General features: G+C 33.1%; 1 protein-coding gene across 6 annotated transcripts in view; it reads right to left on the bottom strand.

Annotated features, from left to right (window-relative positions):
- GRIA4 (glutamate ionotropic receptor AMPA type subunit 4) overlaps window positions 1–26261 on the bottom strand; it is a 689633-nt gene that overhangs the window by 38111 nt on the left and 625261 nt on the right. For all 6 annotated transcript variants that reach the window (XR_015141734.1, XR_015141735.1, XM_086338841.1 and 3 more), the window contains exons 12-14: window positions 23151–23521; window positions 20589–20787; window positions 14353–14600 (exon numbers count right to left, since the gene is read on the bottom strand). Coding sequence is in view for 4 of the 6 variants with exons in the window: in XM_086338841.1 (XP_086194967.1) it covers window positions 14353–14600; window positions 20589–20787; window positions 23151–23521 (818 nt within the window). In the remaining 2 variants the exon portion in view is untranslated. The remainder of the gene's footprint in view (window positions 1–14352; window positions 14601–20588; window positions 20788–23150; window positions 23522–26261) is intronic.

The raw sequence follows: 26261 nt of genomic DNA on the forward strand, positions 1-26261 counted from the left end.
TGGAACCTGGGTATCTCTAACACAGAATCCCAGCCTCTTAAGCACTAGTTCACCAAACAGAACTTCTCTTCCTCTAGCCAGTCTTATTTTCTTATAGTCTCAAATATATTTTATTCAGAATGAATTCCAGTCTCATGATAGAAAGTTCACCAGGAATTCTTTTTCTTTCTTAGCTTTTCTAAATTTCTTATAATTTTCCAGTAATCACTCACTGACTTATTCATTCAACTGGTACATCTGAACCGATTTTATCAGATCTTTCCCAGATATTCTAATTACCTCCTGCTTCTTTAAATTATCTATATATTATGTAGCACACTCAAATTTGCTCTAACATTTCATTACAATGTTAGCTGTACATTTTTTTCTCCTTGGAAAGCAACAGCTGTGTCTTGTGATACTTTATAACATTTTCAGTCCCAGTGCAGGGCAAGAAATAGAGTAAGCAGGCAATAACTAAATGTAGGATGATATCTCAATGAGTTGACTTAAGGTGGTAGTTTTCAAGCAACCATTCAAATGAAAGCATAGTGTGTTATACAATGAAAGAGAATCTTTCAACCATGGAACCTGATAAATTTTGAGAAGACCTGATATGAAGAATGTTTTAAAACAAAATAAAAGAAAGCAAAAGGCTTCAAAACTGTCTGTTAAATATTGGCAAGAGGAACATATGAAATTACTGACTCTAGAACTTTTGTCCACTGTATAAACAAAATAATCTAAGAAAATATTCCATATTCTAGATAGTTAAAATAAAGGGATCGCCAGTTCAGTTTGTGTAGCCAAAGAAAGAATACTAAAAGATAAAATCAAATATGTTTGTTTGTGAATATCAAGGGAAATCTGACACTTTCAATGAAAGTCAAAGATAAAAATCACAGATACTAGTATTTCTATAGTTCAGTTCTAATCTATTTTAGTGTAGCAAATAAAACATACTGCCTTTAAAGATATTTTTTCTACTTAGAACAATATAATTCAGCATATTTCAGAAATTAAAAATTTAATTTATCATAAACAGATTTTAAATGTCAACTGTATTTGGTTTAACTTGATTAAGATTTATTTTGTTGTACATATAAATATGTATTTAATTCACTAAATACATCTACTTAATCTTTATATACAAATACTTTAAATTTCTTATCAAGTTCTTGAAAGAAAATATTAAAGTTTTAATTTTTCTCTTTCATTTCAGGTTTCTGTTTTTTAGTAATAGACTAGCTTCCTAGGTGGTTCTAGTGGTAAAGAATGGCCAGCCAATATAGGAGACATGAGTTGTTGGTTTGATTCCTGGGTCAGAAAGATCCCCTGAAGGAAGGCATGGCAACCTGCTCAAGTATTCTTGCCTGGAGAATCCCATGGACAGAGGAGCCAGGCAATTGACAGTCCATAGGGTCGCAAAGAGTTTGACATGACTGAAGTGACAGAGCATGCATGCACAGCCTTTAAATATAACTTAAAATATATAGTTTAAAGTATCTTTTAAGTGATCTTGTTTCATCTATCTTTAAGTTTTGACTCAGATTTTGGTTAGGTGGGAGAATAGCAAAAACAGAAAAAGGAAATTGTTTGGTAAAAATAGGGTCTTGAAAAGAAGCTATCTGAATTTGCCATTCAAAGAAGGCTCATAACTAGGAGAACATGTGGCTTTCCCGTTATTCTCTGGAAAGAACTGAAGACTTGGATTTCTAAATACATTTGTCTGTGAATATTATAAGCTTATGCCATCCTAAGTGAAATACAAACCTCTTATCTTTGAGAGCGACAGGACATACAATCATATTTCAAAACAGAAACATATTCTCTCATTTATTTTTATTAAAATTTAAATAGGAAGAAAGTTTAAATTATTAAAATAGTCTCACCTTTGCTCCTATTGATGTTAATACTAGAACAATATCACACAGTCTTTTAGCTATTAGCTCAGGGGTTGGATATTTTTTAAATTACCAGTTTGGGCACTTTCACCATCTAGTCTTAATATATTTAATAAATTGAATGCAGGTAACATGAGACCAGTACTTTCATTTTACTGAGAAACTAAAAAAAGAAAAATATGATGTTTTATCTCAATTTCAGGTTATCCAAAAGAACTAGAAATCACTGAAGAACCACCAATTCTTTCTTAGAATGAGATTATCATGATATATTTTATAAGAATTCAAAGTATATAACAGATCTACTTGACATAACTAATGTCTGTGTGGGTGTCAAATTCTAACACATCAATACTTCACTAAAAATATTTTGAGTCTTTTTTCTTTTTTTTTTGCTTAAGCAATCCATGTATCTGGCATGATAAAATTCAGGAATAAATACATTAGGAATAAATAATGTACCTTAAATATAGCCTATACTTTTCACTAAGAGAGTCAGTGAGTGAGAAAGCCAAAGTTAAGTTCTATCTGACAAAATGCTTTATCTGCTAAAAGTTCAGTAATTAGGTTTCTGGATTTGATGACCATTGCAACATCATTGGGCTTCCCCAGTGGCTCAGTGGTAAAGAATCTGCCTATAATGTGTGTGCCACAGGAGACTTGGGTTCGATCTCCTGGGTCAGGAAGGCTCCCTGGAGGAGGGCATGGCAACCCATTCCAATATTCTTGCCTGGAGAATTCCATGGACAGAGGAGCCTGGTGGGCTACAGTCCATGGTATTGAGAGAGTCATACATGACTGAAGTGACTTAGCACGACAAGGCAATATCAGTAATCTACATAAATGTTGGTATAAAATCAAATTTCTAGTTTGTATGTGTCCTCTCATGTACATTCCTAGTTACACGACTAGTATGGTCCTGCTCAGAAGGCAACAATCTCTAATAATAATATATCCTTCTGAAATGACTTTCTTTCACTAAAACCCCCCAAATCCAATTTTAAGCTGATGTCAAGATTCTAAACATATCTGTAACAAAGAAAAAACTGCTTCTGAAAGATGATTATTTACTAGCAACTCACTGCTTGAATTCTCATTCTTTCTGCACATGTCTTTTTTTTTTTCCTAAAATTGCCTTCTTTATCCACAAGTGTCTTAGTTATATGATCCTAGAGCTTTCTTAAAATCTGTTTGAGTCATGTAAGATCTAGCCTTCTTGAGAGTAACAATAACAAAAAAATATTACTGGATAGAATCTGGGAGCTGATCCCTCCATAATCCATAAGACTTCTTCAAATATCTCAAATTCTGGATGTTTTTATAAATTCTCACTTTGGATTTCACTTGTTTCTCACTTTGCACTTCTCCCCTATGGAGGGACCAATTTGAAATAGGGTATTAAATTCGGGAAATACTGATGTTATGTTTATGGATAACAACATAAAACATGAGAAGTAACACTGGAAACCATTAATAGCAATGAAAGAGGCCTGGTAAGCGCTTCTATAAGCATGGAGAAATACTGGTTGAAACAATATTACCTCCCTTTCCTCTTGGATTTTTCTAACCACAGCTTTCAAAAGGTACCTTAAAATTTCACTAATATATATTACTTCACACCAAGTCTAACCTGACCATATTTACAATTACATATCATTTAAATTACATCAGCTGCTTATTTAAAGTAAAAAATTTCTTAATAATGATATATTTTCTATAGAAACACTTTGGATTTTACCAAAATTTTTGTAACCTTATTATCCATTATAGTTTGATTGTCAGTTACCATCCATATTTTACATGTAATAAAATTCCAAACTGATGACAATTTCCTAAGACCTATATAAGAATCTAATCCTTAATAGAAGACTGGCACTGATGTTTAATGATGATAAAAAAAACCTTAGCATATAACTGATAAGACGTGTGAAGGTTTTTTATTCTGCTATTACATTTGTATGTGGGTATTCAAATAACTATTATGCACAGGTGGCAAGCTGGTTTCTTAATCCTGTTAAGTTAAAAAAATATAAATGTATAAAGAAAATAGGATTAAAAATAGGTGGGGGAGGGGTTTCCTTCAAATAAATGGAACCCATTCTTTTGAAAGAAAACTCCCCTCTTACCTTAGTCCTGGAGCTGGTTAGTTCTCCTCTGTCCTCCTCCTAGGGGAGAAATACCCAAAGTTAAACAATAATAGAACATGGTCTTGTATTAAAGTCAAGTTCAGTTCTGGCGGATCCTTTTCTCATGTCTCACAAGACACTACCAACTGTCTGATATACTGGAGCGTTCACTGAATTGAACTTAAGATCCATTTAAGGATTAAACCAACATTAGCTTTGTAAGGGGGACAAAATTGTCTGCTCTTTAGTCTACTTTATTAGAGCTCCAATAAACTGAATACTGATTTAGAGCAAAGTGATTTATGGAAGAGCATTGACTTGTTAATTTTCATCAGCTGGAGTCAATTATGTAGGGTGTACCATGAGAGTACCTAGAGTTCCCCAGGTAGGGAGAGGCATGCTGTGATGTTTCAACCCATTTCCCTGATGTTCATGTCTTTTGAGGGTATGATAGTGCTAGAGGCAACATCATGTTTGGAGCAGTACTAAATCTGATATGAACTAGAATTATTGTAAAAGTGAAAAAAAAAAACAAACCCTTAATAGGTCATTAGATTGGAAGACTAAGAAAAAGTCTGGGAGATGAATATGATTGCAAATTATGTGATTTAATTTTTCAAAACAGGGAATCGGAGGTAAGATAAATATGGGATTTTTTTTTTTTCTTAACATGTCTATCTAACTAGGACTCTTGGCTTCTTTGGAGAGAAACAAGATAGCATAGTGAAATGAGCATGAATTTGGTAATTATACAACAATGGGCTTCTATTCCAGTTCTGTCATTTCTCAGTTATTTGACTTGAATTTCAACAACATCATCTGTCCAGATGAAGATACCAAAAAATATGTTCATATATGTATGCTTGATATGTAATAGATATTATTTTTTTAATTTTCATTTATATGGTCTCTGATATGGTCTTTTTTAAAATTGGAGTTTTTGCTGTACAATAAAGTAAGTCAGTTACACATGATATATTTTTTTCTTACTTGAATGACTTCATCTCTTCAGAGACCACTGTCTAATTAATTGATCTTAGAGCCAATTCCTGGATACCCCTTGACATAATTTCAGGGATAGTGACTGGCTCCCATAAAAAAATCAAATACCAGACAGTTAATTAAATTCTGTGAGACATGGAGGAAAGTGGAGACCAAGAATGAGCCTGAACCCATACAAGATCATGTGCTATTGTTATTTAACTTTGGGTAACTTATTAAAATTCTTTATCAAGTAAAATGACATCAAGTGAGAAAATGGATGTACTTTTGGAAGCTCAGGTTGTCACAATATATTCCAGAAATATCAAAATGAAGGATGTTGTAGCTGTTACTCAAATGGCTATTATGAATATATGCAGGGAAAAAACACTGTATGGAAGATTCTGTATTATACATCTATTACTATTACCACTTATTTAGCATGAGATTCACCCTATGATCTTTAATCACTTTAAAGTTCCATAATATTTCTATGGCACAATAAAACTCCTCCAACTACAAATATGCACATTTTTCTCATCCTTAGAAACTTTAGCGTCATCTCTTTAATGAATATTCTATGAATGGCTCTTTTGACAAACCTGTCTTTATCCATTATATTCTATAAATTCTAAAGAAAATATACAGAAATACTTTCCTTTTTTTTGAAAAAGATACATTCAGAAATCATAAATATATGCTATAAATATAAAAAAAAGAGTATATTTTACGAAACACCTACTTCGTCCATGGAGACCACTTATATGACAGAGTTTTGACAGAAATACCTTTATATTCCAAATAATCTGAGAATCTATGAAAAAGAAAAACTGTAGGTACACTGCCAGGCTTGGTTACAATCACAATGGCTGTGCAGTCTTCCTGCTTCAGGGCATTAACTGATGGCTATTTATGATGAAGGAAAAAAAAATGGAAAAGAAATTAAATAGTAATAAAGCTGTTTGGGGATATTATGGTGCCCTTAAAAATCAAAACTCTCAAGTATTACATACTGAAACAATACAGGATACTATATTATATAGATCAATTTTTTAAATCATATCTAGATATGGAAAAATATGTTTCATTCTTAAAAAACAAAGAAAGTCCTTCTACATACATGTGCTTCACTTTAGCTGTTTTACTACCACTCATATAATTCAAAGGATTTTGTCAGATTTGCATATTGCCCCAAATTTGATGTCAGTATTTAATTTTAAAACTCTATAATTATACAAGAACTGTGTCTCTCTGGTTCTCTCAGAGAAGTGGTTTCCTTAAATACTTTTCCATTTCACATTGTAGACAGACTATGATAAAAGCAGCTATTTACTTAATTAGTGAATTACTTAATCCCAAAGCCTAATGAGCTTCTATTGAAATTCTGGGAATGAATTTCGCCCTCGTGTTATTAAGTGTCCACCGCTTCAAAGAGGTATAACAGAAATTTTTTGGTTGTTTTCCTAAAGACAGTTCAGGACATGACCCAGAATCTCAGACTCTCAAAATGAGACAGAAATTTAGATGTCACTTTCTGTACTCTCTGAGATGTGAGAATCTCTTCTATTTGAACAATTTGGGAAACATAGCCCATTCCCCCTCATTATTTGAACCAATTTTAATTGTTGTAAAATCTTTCTTTGTGTTGACCTGAAACCTACCTCTGTCTAGTTTGGTTAACTTAGCAGAGTTTCTTTAGTTTATAATATGAATTAAATATAATTTCTTGAGCTCTTACATGGGTACTTTCAATATACCTTGAAATTATCAATATTAATGAAACTACAACATATAATAATCATAGAATCTATTCAATAACCTTTCAAAGTAAACTATAGTTATAGTAAAGAGGTTTTTTTGTTGTTGTTGTTACTGTTGTTCTTTTCCCTTAAGAGCACTGGAGAGAGTCAGAAGATCTCATTTCCAATCTCAGCTGTGTGGGACTGTGGGCAAGTCACTTAACATCTCTAATTTACGTCTTCCTTTATAATAAAATGACATCATAAGAGGGTTAAAAGGAGCAGGTAAATATATATATATATATATATATATGGTTTGAAAGCTATAATGCTGTATTTTTACTAATATTATTTCATTTCTGAAATAGCCTGCCCAGTAATTTTTAGAGTTATACATTAAGCTAAATTCAAACATTATGTCTTAAAAGTGAACAAATTAAAAATATTAAATGATAGACTAACATCTGATTCTTTGCCTTATATTATCATTACTTTATCATTTCATAGAAAGTAATTCTTTTCTTTTGTTTGTTTTTAGTCTATGCCCTTCATATTTACTCTGGAAGACAATCAGGTCCATTTTTTTGGGATCCTATTTACTTCTGGCTAGCCTAGCCTCAAACATAAGCCAAAGGTTGGTGTATTGATTTAGGGTTCTCGATACTGGTTTAATTTTAAGTTTTCTATTTCTCATGGTTTTAAAAAAGCATTTGCTTTTCATGCTAAGTCAGTAGCAATGACTTTTTGATAATACTTTTTCTGTGGTCCTAGTTACAAGTGCCTAAAAAGAGAGGAGACTAGGGACTGGGGATCTGGTGATATCTTCTCTTATTTACTAATAGTATTCTAGCCTGTTACTCTATCAAAAAGGATGTTCAGAAGTTGTATATCTCTCAGCTCCAAATATGAAATGACTAGGCTTCTATAATAGCAGAGGCCTTGCAGATAGTTCTTGACAGTTTTTATATAAACTTGCATAGTAAAGCAACAATGGAGAGGGATCCATTTACTCATATCGCTTTTGAAAGTGAGTTGCTTGTGTTACACTTGTTTGATTGACTCCAGTTTGATTTTTATTTTGGCAAACTCCCAGAGAATTAATGCTTAGAGAAAACATTGAATTTTTACCATTTCTGTAAAAAAAATACTTGTGCATTTTCTTCATTGAGAATCTTAGAGAAAAAGCAATATAAATAAAACCATGGTTATTTCAATATGATGTCATGATTTTGGTCAGTAGAGTTTCAAACAATAGATTTCTTGCACATTTTGGCATAGTATACTTTGAAAGGCACAATTTAATGCTAAGAATATTTTTATGCCTTTAATGTTTTTTCATTGTTGAGTCGTGTGACGGTAAAGAAACGTGTTGAAATGGCTTTACAAAGTTTTTAAAAGTGTATTTCATTCTTTAAATGAGTCCTAACAATATTTTAGGTTTTCAGAAAGTATGGTACCTATTCATTTAAAATAAACTACTTTTAATCATGAAAGGAGAAGGCAGTGGCAACCCACTCCAGTACTCTTGCCTGGAAAATCCCATGGATGGAGGAGCCTGGTAGGCTGCAGTCCATGGGGTCGCTAAGAGTCGGACACGACTGAGCGACTATACTTTCACTTTTCACTTTCATGCACTGGAGAAGGAAATGGCAACCCACACCAGTGTTCTTGCCTGGAGAATCCCAGGGATGGGGGAGCCTGGTGGGCTGCCGTCTATGGGGTCGCACAGAGTCAAACACGACTGAAGTGACTTAGTAGCAGCAGCAGCAATCATGAAAAAGCTGTTTGTGGTATTAATGGAGGATAGACAATGTATTCATAGTATTTCTAACTTCTGTTTGTATAATTATTATTTATAAAATGTTCTTGGAGTCAATATACTGTCATTTATGAGAAGGTTTGAAGCCAGGTGAGGTATTTTGGAGAGCTGAATGGTGACTTTCTAGTCAGGTGTTGCCAGGTGCATATGATATTATGCTTGTAGCAAAGCTATCTCAAATGTATCTTATATCATTTTGAAAACAAAAGTTATAGGACTGAGTTTTGGGGAGAAATAAACATTTATAAAATAAACAGGTTACAGTTTCTTATTTCTACTTAAAACAGAATATAATTATAAACTATAGTCTTTACAATTTTCCAGTTCATTTCAAATGACTGTCAAAATATTTTAACTTCCTTCTCTTACATATGAATAACAAACCAGTCCAAACAAACTCAGCTGATATTATCTTAGCTGAACAGACCCATTGTTCACTTGCTTTCTTGCTTCTCTGTGTCCCCTTTATAACCTGAACACTAATACTGCAATTCTAGAAACCAATTCTTGTAGTGAGATGTTCCATAAAGATGAGTGACATAATATGGAACTTGTTCAGCTATTAGACATATACCAAGAGGAAACACATCTACAGCATATTTATACATATCAGATTATGAACTTTGGTCTTAGAGACAACTTTATGTTTCCTAAATATATATGCCATGTGTAACTCAAGGTTATAGATTCTGCACTCACATTAGTTGTGAATTAACCTGAATTTATAGGATATAGATATTCTTTGGGGGAATTCTTTATACTTAAGAGTATTTGTTTACAAGATAGTAGCGTGGGATGAAAGAACAGCAGTGTGGAATTCTGGCTTTTCACTGCACTGTCAAAATGGAGATTTAGTCTTAGATCTCTTGTTAAATCAGTTTGTGAAGGTTTACCTTCTTTTTTATCAATTTTATCTTGTTAAATTTAATCCTCTATGAAGTAGTATAAACTAAAACAGCCACATATTATTCACTTTTCTCAGGCAAGTTACTAAAATATAGCTTCTAAATGTAATGGAGAGCTGAATATTGGATTTAGAAACACAGCTGAATATTGAATTTAGAAGCGGTTAAATGGTGTTACCTAGCTAGCCACAAAACATCCCTAGAGAGAACAACTTGAAATCTATTTGGTAAATTCTCAGTTGGAACTCAACAACCATTTGTTGAATAAATTGGCAAATGAATGAAGGCAAATCATATTAGCATTTTTTTTAATAAGTGGGAAAAATGAAAAACGTTAATATTTGATGAATTTTAAAGAAATGTAGAAAAATGCAAGATTTTTTTCCTTTGCGTGGGAAGTTGTAATTTTAATCATCTTTTAATTGTAGGAAAGAGTTAAATGAAAAACCTAAAATTTTAAATGGCAGTGGAAAGTTTTATGTTTCCTACTGTACTCAATATCAAGCAAGAGAATGATGGAATGTATGAATGCTAAAGAGGAGCATTTCCCCCTGGGACACATTTAACACTGATACCTTTACCATGTGAATGTGAAATACTTGATGTTTCCACATCTCTAACAGCAAATAGGGTAAGTGCTTAAGCATATCACAGCCAGGGGGAATTGCATGTGTTTGTATGCTGAGAGGTGCTATTGATGTCTGTATGAGTGCATTTTTCTAATCCCTAGGCTAGGCTATCAGACTAAGTTCCGAAATGTAAAGAGATCACAAGAACTAAGTTTTTGTGTAAGATTTTTAAATATGTCAGTTATCTGTAGCATTTTTTAATATATGTTATCTGTAGCATTTTTAATATGACACCAAATGAAATGAAGGATATTTATAAATGAGAATTTCTCTTTTTTCCCATAATAGTTAAAAAAAAAAAACACAAAACTGTGTACTAATCTTCTGTAATTCATTTCCAGAAAACAAATTAAAAGTACTTGAGGCCGAGTACTAATAAGTACTCAGCTTTAAATTTCTGCACTTTTAAGTTTTACTAGTGTCTACCTTAAGTGCTAAAAATTGACTTGTTACTAACACCAAAAATAGACTACAATTTTATTCTTACAATTTGAAGAAACTCCTCCTTTCTAAACTTTCTAAGAACTCCTGAACTGATGATTAAATATGTCCCACAAATTTTACATAGGAAAGTGGTTGTTTACAGATAATATACTTTTCACACATGAAGTTAAATGTTAAATTGAATACATCTGCTCTAAAAAATACTCCAAAGTGGAAGAAACATAATTTGGCATACAGAGAACTCTATCTACTCTGACACAGATTTAGAATTGAGCCGAGTGTCTGATGAGGGCAATGATTGTGTTAAACACTCAAATAAAAAGTCAATGAAGATGTGCCCTGCTTTTCCCATTCTTAGTACTTCGTCCCCTCCTGCCACGCTATTACTGTGGGGGTTCTAAGCTGGCTTCTTTCAAACTAAGCATGATGTGCTTGGTTTCAAAGGATCAGCTCCCAAGTCCAATTGGACCTCTTTTCCCTCCAGATTTCAAACACTGATGAAGTTCTGAAGTTCTTTTGGGGCTGCTTTCTCTTGGAAGACCCTTTTTTGGACAGATCATTAGTTTATACTAACAACAGTTCCACAAATACTGCATAGCTTTAGAGAAGGTAACCTGTGAATGGGGATTATAAGTATTGAATAATAAAAGTAGAGGAAATTAGTTTTTTCCTTTTTAAATTTTATTTTTAGTTGCACTATGTGGCTTGCAGGATAGTACTTAGTTCCCTGGACAAGGTCTGAACACGGGTCCAGGGCAATGAAAGCAACAAGTCCTAACCACCAGACCTCCAGGGAATTGCCAGAAGACTAGTTCTTTAACTTGACTTCAAGTGTTAAGGTCAAGTATACACATTCTTACAAAGGCCAGGAGAATTCTGAAGATATGATCTACTTCTAGGTTCCCTAGAGGTACTTGAAGATTCTAGATACCATGAATATCTTTAAAAAGGGTATTCCTCATTTAAAAACCATGTAATAGCCAACAAATCTGTATTAACTAAATTATGATTCACTCTAAGGAATCTTTAGCAGTTTACTTATTGCATGGCAAAGTTAAAAGTATAGAAAGTAGTGTAATATAGATAGTATACAAAAGAAAGTACTATTTTGATAGTAAAGTATACAACTTTACTATGTATACTTATATAGAAGGAAGATTTTTTCCTTTTCTTAAAGTCTCATGTTGCCCATGAATCAAAACAGCAGCCTTTGAAAGAAAGCCATAATTAATGACAATGAAATAGACCAGTCTCACTGTATCCAAAACTATTAACCCAAAAATCCGGTTAAAAAAGATCTTACAGGAAAATAGACTTAGTCTTAACTGAACAAATAAGGAAGAAAGCTTTCAAAGATACTTTGATGCAGGTGTACCCTCTGGATTTTGCTCTAAGGACTGTGATTCTTTTGCATTTTCTTTTTTATACAGAAGCTGCCTATTAGTCCATCTCTACATTCTTCTCTACGTTAGTTTCCCTGTTTTGAAGCAGAAGGTTACTGGTTGAATAAGAACAAGAATTTAAGCTTAATGAGCCTCCTACTCAGCAGGGCTAAGTGTGAAGGAGTGAAGAGGTGTGGGTAAGGTGAATGCTGGTTAGCCCTCAGTGCCCTTCCAGTATTCTCAAAGGCAGGACAAAATGACTGTTTTTGTCTTGCAGGGGCCAGCTTGCTCAGGAAATTGTGGCATGTGTAAAGCAAAGCACATAAACAACTCTTCACCCAGGAAGCTGAGTTTAACAACTGCCTCATTAACAAGATCCAGGGAAAGACAGGAAAAGCAGGGGGAGGCCAGAGCTGATTATTATACAGTTCTAGACAGATGAAGTCCTTCAGCTTCCCCCCAAACAATCCCTGTAGTGTGGATTTGACAAAGTGGCACATTTAAGACGGGAACACTGTTGCTATCAATGGGAGTCCGGCGCACCAGTATCTGCAGGCCAAATTCAGTCCCTGGAACTTGCCTTTATCAGTAGACACAAGACAGAGGACAAGGCAGCCACATCCACAGAGAATTAACTAAGAGCAAATGCTACATCCAGTGAATGCAATCAATAGTCTGAACAGTGATCTACATATCAACCACCATAGCTGTCTCCTTTTGGGTTTTTTAAAAATAATTTATACTTTGTACTCTTGTAGTTACTATTTTGATGGAGATGTATTTGCCACATGGCCTCACTGAGATTACATCTTTCTTATATTTCATTAAACAAAATAAACCCTTTAAAGACCAAATACCCTGATGCCTGATTCTGAATAGCTAACATGTTTTGGGGTAGAATTTTATCATGGATAATTGATTTATTTATTTTGATATTTCACAATTCTTTATTGATCTATACTTTGCCCAGCATTATTTAAGAACTACAGATTCCTCTGTTATAGTTAGAGGATCCCCATGGATAATTTATGTTGGACTTCCCCCTTGCACAATTCTCCAGTTTCACATGGGAAGTATGTTTAAATCAACCTGACTTCAGAATTGCCAAAGTTTACACTCAAATTTGTCTTTACTGGCTAACTTTTTTCTATCTCTTTAAAAACCATCCCTTTTGAACATAACATGAAACCACTCTCTAATTGTTACAGTGTTGTTTACAAGCACAAAATATTGGTTTAACACAACTTTTCAGTACTAGTATTTGTTTCTTATATTTGTCTCAACTCCTCCACCATCCAATACAGACACCCAAAGCACTCTGCAGTTGCCCCTTGGAAACCAATCATATATTATTATATCGTTTTCACTCTTAACTAGGCAATAGTACAGGTCTTATTACCTTAATTTTCCAAGGCTTACCAGAAACATCATTTCTCAAGATCAGGTTCTTGGTTAATTCCTTTAGCAAAGATTCTGATTTCCTCTTGAATCTGTGCTTTGTATGAATCTCTCCTAAACAGCACTGAGACCAGAGTAATTTGTCAGTTGTCACTTTTGACCCTGGCTTTATTCTAGCCCCAGTAACCAAAAAGCAGCCTTTATTACTTAAGGAAAATAGGAAACACTGCCTCCTGGACATAAACATGTGGATTTTCTATGTCCAGGACCAAAAGGGTAAAAAGGGCAGGTTTTACCAACATTTCCTTAAGAATTAAAGTGCCACTTTTAACACTTGTGGGCTATTAACCACATGTGTGATGCTTTAGTCATAAGTCATATTTTAGGGGTCTATGTGTTAACAATTTTGCATTGTTATTGGGTCTAATTTTACAGATCTTACTTACGCCACACTCCCTTTGCAACAGGTGAGAGTGTGACTTGAGTAAGCACCATAAAATCAGAGCCCAGTTTTCCCTCCTGCATTTTTAAATAAATGTGATTTGCAAAGTTAGCATCAGTACAACATCAGGATTTTCTAAAAATATAATGATGTCATAATAAATGAAACATTGAAATGGAAAAAAAAAGTGTTTTTCTAGAAGATGTTGATTTCTTCATAGAAACTAGTGGGCAGGCATACTTTTAAAAAATAATGACAAATGTAGAATTATTACTGACACAATGAGAATGTAGATTTCAGTGACCAAAAAAAGTTGATGAGCTATAGAAGCATATGCTACCCATGTTTTAGGCCCACTGGAAGCAGCTAGTGTTCAACCAGTTTGGTTTTTATATGGCCTTAAAAGATATATGTCGATTATGATGAATTATTCTAAAATTAAAAAAAATTACCTGGTTGTTGACCAAAAAATATGAAATGGAGAGAAAGAAAAACAAACAAACATACCATGTTCACACAGAAAACAAAATAATTCTCTCAGGGACATCAGGGAAGGTGGAATATTATAACAACACATGTCATATTGTTATACTATCCCACCCACCTTAATGAAGAGCCCTTGGGCGTTGCTACTCCATAGCCTTTTGAATCCAGATTTCCTCCAACTTTCATTGTGTCACATGGCTTTCGCTGCTCAATGTATTCATTCATAGTGGACTCCAGGAGAAAGGCAAATTTGCCCTTGGATTTTCGGACACGAGCTACTCCCTCAGCTGTAGTCCTAGTGAACACTGATGGCTCTGCTGATCGCATGTAGGTCCACATCTTTTCATACACTGCTATTTTTGATCTCTGGAGGAAATTAAAATAAAATTAAATACAGGAAAGAAGGGAACAAGATGTTAATATTGACTGAACTGGAATCAGGATAAAGCCTTTTACATTACCCCCTAATTCCAATTTGTCATAATTAGAAAACTGCCTTTTACCATTAAGAAAATCAATGAAATGAAAGATATTTAAAAGTGATATTTGATGAAAAAGGTAGCTCATGTCATAATTACCCTAGTTAACTGCTTAAAGAACAACTTATTGTTTTTATAAAATATATACATCCATAGAGAGAGTTGTACTGAATTATAGCAAACAAGGAGGATTGTTACATTGTTTTATTTTTATATTTTTCCATGTCTCCAAGTGTTAGTGAGAACCATTCTAAAAAGATACATACAAAATATGCAGTTCCTATCAAGTCAGTAGTTGAGCACCAAAGGAGGAGGAGAAATCTGCCCTAGTTTGTAAACCAAATATCTATAAAACAAGAATCAAATTTTAGGTCCACCAAAGCATTTTTAGACCTTTTCTAACAAAGTGTCCAAATAGAACATACATTAAACTTAAAGAGAAATGATTCCTGTTTTTCCACTTTCTATTTTGGTAAGTTAGTTTTTCTAATCCCTTGACTTCAGTAAAGAAACTTTATTTTTTTTATTTATTGGCTCGATCTACACTGCTTTTTGTACTTAATTTATTCAATTCCTTTTGTGGGTATCTGCATTTATATTAAATTTTTTTATCCACACATTCTTTTTTTTTAATTTGAAAATATATCCAAGTGAATGCAAATGTCCCTAAGGATGTGTTTAATAAAATAGAAAAGCCTGAATCCTGTTTGGTGTTTGTTAATACAAAGATACACACAGACTTTTATCTGGTTTAGTTATTTTTGTTCAATAGCAAAGTGGGGAAATTTTGCACCTGAATTAAAACTAAAAGCAATGGAGATTTCCACCAAACTTGACTCTATGCATGAGGCCAAATTCTGAGTATCGTGTATACTTATTTAAGCCAACTTTGGTTACCAGAAGATAGAGTCCAACAAGAAGCAGATATTCAATAACTGATAAGGAACCTGAATAGCAAACTTAAGAATACATGTTCTGGGCAAAAGCAAATTACTCAGATGATTGATTAAAAGTGGTGTTCAAAATTTTTGCTTCATAAGATGGGAATTTAGCAATCAATAAACCTGTACAATAAACCACACAAGATATTAGCATATGTAAAAAATTGAACTCCAGATATTTTATGTTAATATACATTCAGATAGTGATAAATATCAGATGGGAAATAGATATCCTGAAAATTTTCAGGAAATAGAAATTATTTATTTCAGGAAATAGGTATCTGAAATGTTTTTACATTATATACTTAAAAATATCTCATGATACAGAGATCCTGATATATTTGTGTATGTGTGTTCAGGTAATGACAGGTTTCTTCTCACTACAGAAATCCTCATATTAGGAACATTCTATGCCAACTATATTTCAACTGCAAAGATTCTATGTGGTTCCAGGGCAGAAGATTATCTGAATTAATAAGATCCACTAGGGAGGCCATATTGCCTGGCCTCATTCGTTTCATCTCTAATAATGAACTTCTCTTCCAGAGAATGAACTATTCCATTTTATAGTGAGTTCCAATCTCTGAAAATCATAAACTCTCTGGATTACTTAATCTTGTCTTTAAACATCTATTCTGGTTATTTTAATTTAGAGACTTGATGGTAAACATCTATCAGCCATATAGTAATATATATATATATTTGCTTCACTGTGTATACTAAATTGAAACTAGAAGAAATAAAATCTGAGTATTATTTTGATCAAAATTTCTTTAAAAAAATTTAAGAATACAAGAATCATGCTTGTTACTTGCCAACTTTCTTATTATTCAGTATCTCGTTACAGGAACAAGAAACAAGTAAACAAAACTAACACAGCAAAATGGAAAAAAGAAAGATTTTAGGGCTTGGTAATTATGCAAGTAATTTTACAATATAAATGCAACAGAAAATTAAAGCAAGTGATTTTTGTAAAGGAATAAAATACCTTTGTTATTGATATTTTATTGTAGTCCATTCCCATAATATTAATGTGAGGAAGATTACTGCTGTATTTGTTTAAATCATATTGATTACATATACCGTAAATGCAAAAGAAACTAACTCCTTTACAATCCTGAAGAAAGAGGAATCTTTAGTGTAATTATGCTTAACAGTTCTTATGTATCAGTATAATATAAATTAGGAATGATGAAAGAAATTTTTATAAAAAATTTATATGGTGTGTCACAATGTTAGTGTTTAAAAATTCTGATTCTGATTTAAAAGGGGCATGGTTTAGAAAAAATCAAATCCACATGGTGGAGAAGGTGAAGTGGGAGAATTCAAGAAGTAAAGCACTGGAAATAATATTGCTGTGCCTTACCTGTCACTGTAAGAGAGTGTTGTTAAGGAACGAGGGCAAGGTAATCGTTATAAATTTGATAAGACAGGCTAAACTCAGGAAATTTCTGCAGACCCAGCAAGTTCATAAATGTAATGATAATAGCACGTTTAATATCTTCATCTTCAATTGTAAAGATCAGGTTTGGGGAGTGAATATGCTCAAGGTAATAAGCAAAGGTAATATATCACCATTTTTTAAAATCATAAAATTAATGTCAGTTTCATCTTTATTATGAAACACAATATATGGGAAGCTATTTAATTTAGAACACTATTTTATTTAAAATAATTCTTGGAGATTTAAAAATGTGCTTTCTTTTTAATTTCTCAAAATTAAGTATTTTGCCATTTTTGCTTTTAATATAAATATAAAAATGTCATACACTGTAGTTGATATTTACATTGTTATCATGTGAATTATTTCCTGCTTTTAGTAGCTTATGCAGCAAGACTAAAGTTCCAGTAAGAGCTCATCAATGCACTATGACCATATTATAACAACTGAGATACTAATCTAATTTCACTGATGACAAACAGGCACAGGATAAAATTGCACTGAAATGAAAATCAGTGTGTTCAAATCAGGTATAATGTAAAAGTGCCTTTACAAAAGCCAGTCATTAAGTGACAAACACAAAATTTATTTAAATGCCTTTGCTGCTGCTGCTGCTAAGTCGCTTCAGTCGTGTTCGACTCTGTGCGACCCCATAGACGGCAGCCCGCCAGGCTCCGCCGTCCCTGGGATTCTCCAGGCAAGAACACTGGAGTGGGTTGCCATTTCCTTCTCCAACGCATGAGCGTGAAAAGAGAAAGTGAAGTCTTTCAGTCGTGTCCGACCCTTCGCGACCCCATGGACTGCAGCCTACCAGGCTCCTCCGTTCATGGGGTTTTCCAGGCAAGAGTACTGGAGTGGGGTGCCATTGCCTTCTCCTTAAATGCCTCTATGTGTATGCTTAACAAGGTGCACATAACAAGAGACTTATCAAGTTTCTTAATGGGGCAAACCCAAGGCAATAGTTGAATTCAGATGTTATTTTCCCCTTGGCTTAAATCTTTTCCTAGAACAACGGCAACATTTTTTGAAGTCCTGAGTATAGATAACTGCCTGAGGCAATTTAGTGAAGCTGACAGATGTACCATTACTGTGTTCCTGTAAGAAAACATTTTGATAGGGATGAAAATACCTTTCATGGTCTATTTCTTCAGTCTATCAGACAAATAGTTTATTTAAACCAGGTCATCATGTATGAGAGAGGAGGAAGAACACAGGGTAGGAAATGAATGAGGTTTTTATCAGAGAAATGAAATTTATGAATTCCTGGAAGTGTGCTTCCAGGGAAAATGATTTTCTTGTCCCATTTGGGTTCAACTTTTCTACAGCATAAATACCTATACTTATGAAACTCTGTCAATTTTAAAATTGGAATTGGGTAGGACAGAAAGGAGATAGGGCATGGTGACTGAACAACTTATATGGAAGACTCTGTGTCTAGGAAGCAGTTTTCTTTATTCCTATATTTTTAATCAATATATTCTCTTATCTACCTCATTAGTTTTTTAAATTTGAGAAGTTTTTAAAAATTTTATAAAGATTAGAAATAATATTTTCAATATACTTGATGACAAAGAGATTTACAGAGAGTCAGCTTTGAAATATTTTCAGGAAATCACTCTGATGTTTCTTTTCTCCTTTTCCACTCAAAGCAGAATGATGAACTTATAAACATTTGCTTTATTTACATGAAAACCAGCCATCATTTTTTAGTAAAATGCAATGAATAGAACAAATGTGTATACTATTTATACTGATTTTTAGGCAAATCACTACATTTTACCTACTTTCTTTTGTGTGAAACTTTAATGACAACCCACTCCACGATTCTTGCCTGGAAAACCCCATGGACAGAGGAGCCTGGAAGGCCGTAGTCCTTGGGCTTGTCGAGTTGGACACAACTGAGTGACTAACACTTTCATCTTTTAGATTTCTAGCAAGGTTTTGAAGTTATGCTCAAATGTATTAGAGCAGTATGCTATTATATTAAGCTTTAGAGACTGGGATGCACTTAGTAAGTTAAAAAAGTTTGGCTAATTAAGTTTATTCATAGCGTATGGTTAATAAAATATATTGTCATGACTATTATTTATAGTTTTAGAAAAATCTACAAATACTTTATAATTAACTTAAAATTTTATATCTCTTTGTAATGTTCCAAATTGTTGACAAATATGTTCACTGTCTGTTTTTTTCTTTTTTAAAAACACAATGTGCAGGGATGGGTTGGACAGTTTTAGAATAATTTGCTGTGTTACATCAGTGATTTAGTTTTACATCAGTGATTTAGTGTTACATCAGCATTTAAGTATACAAGAATACTATAATTGAATTTTTTTAAAAAAGAGAAATATCTTATCAAAATTCAAGTGCATGAAACTTAAGCCTGGCTTAAGGAGTAACTTGCAACCTGAATGAGAAAACAATAAATGTATACGTTTAAAATGAAAGTATAATTTCCCAAGTACTATATATGAGTGAATTTGCTTTAAAGGGCTATCATTAATTTTACATAATAGTTTAGGAAAATAGTGAAATATATCTTGTCCTCTAAATTGTTAAATATCTAGTCTCTAAGCAATTGATGTTTAATACTAATATAAGATGCAATTATTACCTAGCTAAGTATCTGTGAATATGTTACCCTTACTACTTTTTAGTTTTTTGGTTCTGAAGTCACAAAATGAACCTTTATCTCTGATCAGATATTATGAAATTTATATTTCTGGATTTAAGTAAAACAAGAGTAAAAGAGATTCTCTGATCAAAAAATTCATCCTTAGAGTGGCACTAGGGGCTGAAAACCAAAAACCTCCAAAATACTTGCCATCCTGATGGCAAGCCAAAGGAATCATATCCATATGTGAAATGCAATTATATCAGTTTGAGCAATTTTATCTGCAAAAGCAGAGAAGTCAGCTCAAATGAAATACCACACAATGTTTTACAAGGGTGCTAGAACTTAGTAATTATTGTTCTCTTTATCTAGTGAGAAAGCAAATATATTGCTTTGAAATCCATTGTTACAGAATACATTATGGAACAATAAACCTCATATAAGTATTATAACATGCTATTAAGGCTTTGATACTCAAATGCAGTAAGGTTATTGTATTTTTTTTATGCCCTGTTTTCATTTTTATGCTCTAAGTCCTAAAGCATAGACAAATCCAAATCTTATCAGATAAAGTATCATCATGGCATTATCTGGAATCTTTGGGATGAATTATTAAATAAAGTTTCTTTATTTAACTTTTTTGCTGTTACTTTTCCTTAGTGAGGGTCCCTCTTGCAATGTGAATAAATCAATAGGCTTTTGCAACTTAAAGTGACTAAAATCCAAGTAGAAATATACAGCATAGCTATGTTTAAATATAGCAGTTACCATTGTGTTTGCAAAGCCTATAATAGCTAGAGCCCATAGTATAATTGTTTGCAGAATTGCTTAAATTTCAAAGTTATGAACATTTCCTTTTTTGTTTTCCCCTCAACTTACTCTGAAGAATTCTTTTGTTGACCCTGAATCCAGTGTTCCATAGGCAATTTCTGTTTGTTTGGCCAAATCTTCTGCACTTTCTATGGGGGAGACCATTCTCTCAACCGTCAGGAAAGCAGCGAGGTTAGCAGTATAAGATGATATAATGATGAGTGTAAAGAACCACCAAACACCTCCAACAATTCGTCCTGAGAGGGATCTAAACATGGATAAGATAATGTACATTTTCCTTTCTATAATCAACATAAAGAAAAGAAATACCATTGTGTATGTTTAAAAATAATTGCAAGTGTCATTTTATGTTCTGAATAGTCTACTCAAGAATGATTCTAGTATTTCTGTATCATTTGATATCTTTCATGCTATATTGAATGTATAAATACCATTTTAAAAATACTTTTCCTTTTAATTGTTTACTTGGCAGAAATGTAGAACCAAATGCCATTCCTTCAGATCCAGAGGAGGAACACTTGCTTAAATTCATTGACTCCCCTCTTACACTTCAGTGTCTCTGAAATTAGGATGCAGCCTATGTTTGATGAGATAAAACACAGTATCACAGTTTGATTGGCAGCACTATTATAAAATAGCAATACATCTTAACAACGGGTAAGCTCTTAGATTTGATACAAGATGCTAGATGCTTTTGTGAGAGAACTTGTTTTTACCTTCAGTCAGAGGTATGCAAGGATAGATGGGACATATGCCAAGGTAGGGCTTGACCAGAAAAATACCTAGAATTGGTCTCCAAGGAACCATAGTTGAGAACATTTTGTTTGTTTGTTGGATAAGAATATTCTATTTCTTATCTGAGTGGAGGATGAGATATGTCTTAAAGTGCTTTCCACACGGGTATAAAAGTGTTCTCTTTGCCACTGCTTGCATGAGACCAAAGAATGTGACTTTTCAATGTGCAGTATGACAGCACTGAAAACTGATGCTAGAGCTCAAGAGATATTTTTTCTCACCCTTTCTCTGGCTATCAAGGATGTGTGAGTGAGCAGAGGAAAAGTGAGAATGAAATGAATAAAAAATTCAGAGCATAGTCATAATTAATTTCACCCAATAAGACCATCGGACTACCTAAAATTCCTGTGACAACTATTTTAAAATATTTTCTTAGTATTTTTCATGGCATTTCTAGCTTAAAATGCTCTCTTCTTAATGTTACTATATAAGTGGCACCTATTGGTTTTAACTTAGCATTTACTTAATCCTGATTTTTAAAACCATAAAATTATTACTTGATTTGTTTTGATTTCTTTTCATTAATTGAAAATTATTTATTCAAATTCCTATACTGGAATTTATGCACATTTATAGTGTTCCAGTAGTCATGTATGGATGTGAGAGTTGGACTGTGAAGAAAGCTGAGTGCCGAAGAATTGATGGTTTTGAACTGTAGTGTTGGAGAAGACTCTTGAGAGTCCCTTGGACTGCAAGAAGATCCAACCAGTCCATTCTGAAGGAGATCAGCCCTGGGATTTCTTTGGAAGGAATGATGCTAAAGCTGAAACTCCAGTACTTTGGCCACCTCATGCGAAGAGTTGACTCATTGGAAAAGACTCTGATGCTGGGAGGGATTGGGGGCAGGAGGAGAAGGGGATGACAGAGGATGAGATGACTGGATGGCATCACCGACTTGATGGATGTGAGTCTGAGTGAACTCCATGAGTTGGTGATGGACAGGGAGGCCTGGCGTGCTGCGATTCATGGGGTCGCAAAGAGTCGGACACGGCTGAGCGACTGAACTGAACTGAACTGGGTCATCAGGAATACAAAGTGCATTGTTGCTAAAATGTCTCTTTTTAAGAAAGATTTCTTAAAATGATACACATATATGTGATGCCAATATGTCACTATTTAAATTTAATTCTTAGCTTCTCTTGCCTTCACCTACTTTTCTCAGAGAAATTTGATATTTTTCTTGTAGCAGTAGGTTGGCTGCATTTTTGGCAAACTTAACTAAACTATGTCTTAACTGACATGAGATGTGATTCCACAGATAAAACATATATAGTATTTACATTTCTGACTCTGTATACTGCTTAGCTTGTTTATGATTGTTTAGAAAATAGTATATCTGGAACTACTATATTCACTTAGGTCTTAGGTAATTTCATGGCAGATATTTCCATTAAGCTACACAGGATTTAAGTTGAATTCAAAACTAATCCTGAAAAATGAACAATAATGACAAAACATTTGATTTTGTAAAGGAAATAACATGAAAATAAATTTCTTTTCTTAAGAATTTAGGTTTAGTTTCCACCTGTCAAGTCACCATTAGGATATATTAATACTAAATGATTTTTGATGGGTTCTGATGGGTTCCATATGTTCCTTTTCCAGTGGGAAATTAACCTTTATGATGCATCCATACTTTGTGCTAATCTGGAAAAATTGGTTATGAGTATATTTAGATTAATTTGGGGGGTACAAAGTCTTTCTCTGTTTTAGGTAATGCTCTGCCTCTAGAATAAGAACATATATAGAGAAGTTATGCACAATATTTAGAATTACTAGGGAGTTGGTGAAGAACTTAAGGACTTTGAAACTAACCTGGGTGAAATGTCACATCCTTGCTGCATAAAAGCACCCAGGGAAAACCAGAGGCTGTTAAAGATGCCAAACTCGTTGGGAGGCTGGTCGCTGGGTCCTTCCTTCCCATCTTCTGGCTCTTCTGTGTGCCACTCGTATGGACTAAACCTACTAACCAGGAACAAGACCACGCTGACACCGATGTAGGCAAAGACTATGCACATCCAAATCTCATAGGCCAGAGGATCCAAGAAGGAAAACACTCCTGGTTTAGATTTCTGAGGCTTTTTGATCATAATAGATATGCCCAAACTCATGAAGGGCTTAGAGAAGTCAATGACCTCCTCTCGGACCAAAGTGATTGTCAGAGGGGCAATAGCAATCTCTGCTTTCTATAAAAGAAAAGACACATGAAAAAAATGTAGGTTAATAGATTCCATGAGCCATTTACTACCAGATTGATTCACTCAAATTTTAACTTGTTAGTATTTATTCTACATATTTGGGGAATACCTACAATAAATAAGGCCAGTGACAAAGATGAACAGTAGATTTTTTTTCATAAGATATTATGTCACTTTAATTGCAAATATATTTTTATTTGTGCTAGTAATTAGATAAGAGGGAGAGAAAAAGAGAAAGAGTAGGCATAGCAAAAATAGCTTAAACTCAAATAACTGCATTAGTCTTTAAGGGTCTGACATAGTACAGAGGAGGACACTTGAAAGTTTTCCCATATGGCTGAATTTATGAATTTCTTAGCTAGAATTGCTGATATTTTGCAGTCTTTTCTATTTTATTTGGAATGTTGTCACTAAGTCATTACTTGGCCATTCCTTAAAATTATGAATTGCAAATTTCAAATAGCCTTTTCTTTTTTATTCCTTTCCAGTTACGAGAAAACCTAGCATGAAGCTTGTGTTTGTAAAATAGAATAAACCTGTTGTTTGACAACATTTTTCAACTCAGAATACAAACAAAAATCTGGAAATTGGCATTTATTTCTTCCTATTTACATACTTTGACTTCTGCTTTCAATTTCTAAAACAGATTTTGGAAATGGTACATTCAATTCTTATAAATTTTATTAATAAGATACCAGCTTCCATTTTTATGTTGTGATTCTGAGTAACTTTTCTGAACCAGTTTCCATATCTCCAAAATTAAGATATTTTCTTAATGTTTACCTCATTACATTATTGTGATTATTAAACAAATCTGAATAAAACAATAAAACATTAACTGAAAAGTTACTGAGAGATTTTATGTCTATGTGGATTTAACTGTTTTGAATGGCTTCTCACTTAACCACCGTAAACAGATAAACAATGTTATGCTTATCATTGTTTTACAGATGGTTGAGACTGAGACTCAAATTAGTTTTACACATCATAGCAGCTCTGCAATTTGAGATTGTATTTCTGTTAAATCATGCCATCACTAAAATCAAATGAAATGAAGTATGGTGAAAAAACTGTAAATTGTTACATGATCTACAAATGAGAAAAGTTTTTTTGATTATTTATTTTAGAAGGAAAATATTTGGTACTAAAATGGAATCTGAAACACAGACATATATGTTCTTATGCCACTTTTATATTCACTCTATATATCTTTAGGCCCCTGGATTGATATGATGGCCAGCAGCTTGGTACAAAGGCAACTGGAGGGTTAGAGTGGGAAATGTACTCTTGCTGTCATGCTTTCCACAGAGTGTCTGAAAAGTAACTGCATATGTTTTCAAGTGGGAATAAATTTAGTTCACATCAAAAATGCCTATATATCATACAAAAGTCAGAATCATTTTTGAGAGGTTATTACTTCCCCATTATTATTACTATTTGTTTAATTTTCATTATACAGTGATATATGAAGTAGATATAGGATATAAAAACAGAAACAGAAAATTAAGAAAAGTTATCTTCATTTCCTTCATTACTCTTATTTTTTAAATATGCCCTATCAGAAATTATTTTATGAATATTATTTTTGTTATTTTAAAATTGGATAATATACAACATGATATTTTATAATCCCTTTTCTCAAGAGAATATGATGAGGTATTTCAACATTATTTCAACATATATAGTAAAAATAAGTCTTAATGATTGCAAATATTTTATCATGTTAAAGTATCAAAATTTACTCATTCAATTTATTTTGGGGGGATATCTGTATTATTCCCGGTTTAACACAATTTATAACAATGGTGATATAAACAACTTTGAAGACAAATCCTTACATATATCTTTGTTATTTAATGCTTATTACATATTTTGCCCAATTTTTCTCCCTAAAGATCATGCAAATTTGTATTGTTATCAGCACTGTGTGAAAGCACCTTCAGCTTTGAACCCTGGATATTCCCTGTGTATTTCCAGGGGATTTTTTCATTTATTCTCATTTATCTTCACCAATTTGTTGATCTCATTGTACTGACTTGAATTTTTTAAATTTTTGTAAAACTGACAATTTTACTCCTTTTATATATTACTTGTCACAGTCTTCCCCACTTCCATAGGAGCTATTCTTTTTTTGCTCATTAATTTATGTGTTTTAAATATGTTAAAATATTATTTTCCATATATATTTTTTAAATATTCTTCCTAGTCATTGTTTTGTTTACATTACGTGGTTTGTGATATTTTATTTTAGTATACATGATTTAAAATTTTGTTGTAGCCATATAAAATTATACTTTTGTATTTTCAGCCTTTGGTTTCATGCTTAGAAAAATCCTTCTCATAGTGTATGATCAACCTCAATATATACTTTATTCTAGTACCTATAATCCCCCTATAATTTATCTAGCATATTAACATAACAATGTATTACAAAATTGTCCTGCTTTACCAGTAGGGATAAATGGATAATGCTTCCTTTCTCTGATGTGAAATACCACCTTTCGAATACTACACTGTTCTGTGTAGTATCTTCTGAAATTTTTTGCATATACAAGTGGCCATTAATGAGACTAAACACTTTAAAGGTAGAGGAGCATGAATAGAAATAAAAGAGTCTCCAGCACATAAAACTAGGTGCAATGGAAAGCAAACATTAGATAACAGTGGTTGATGGCAATGCTCAATAAGGACACACTTGAAATTCTGAAAGAGGCCAAGGAACAGAAGA

The sequence above is a fragment of the Bos grunniens genome, chromosome 15 (assembly GCF_055505025.1).
Source record: "Bos grunniens cultivar Pamir isolate PY7600 chromosome 15, Bosgru_T2T1.0, whole genome shotgun sequence".
In the NCBI taxonomy this organism is placed as follows: Eukaryota; Metazoa; Chordata; class Mammalia; order Artiodactyla; family Bovidae; genus Bos; species Bos grunniens.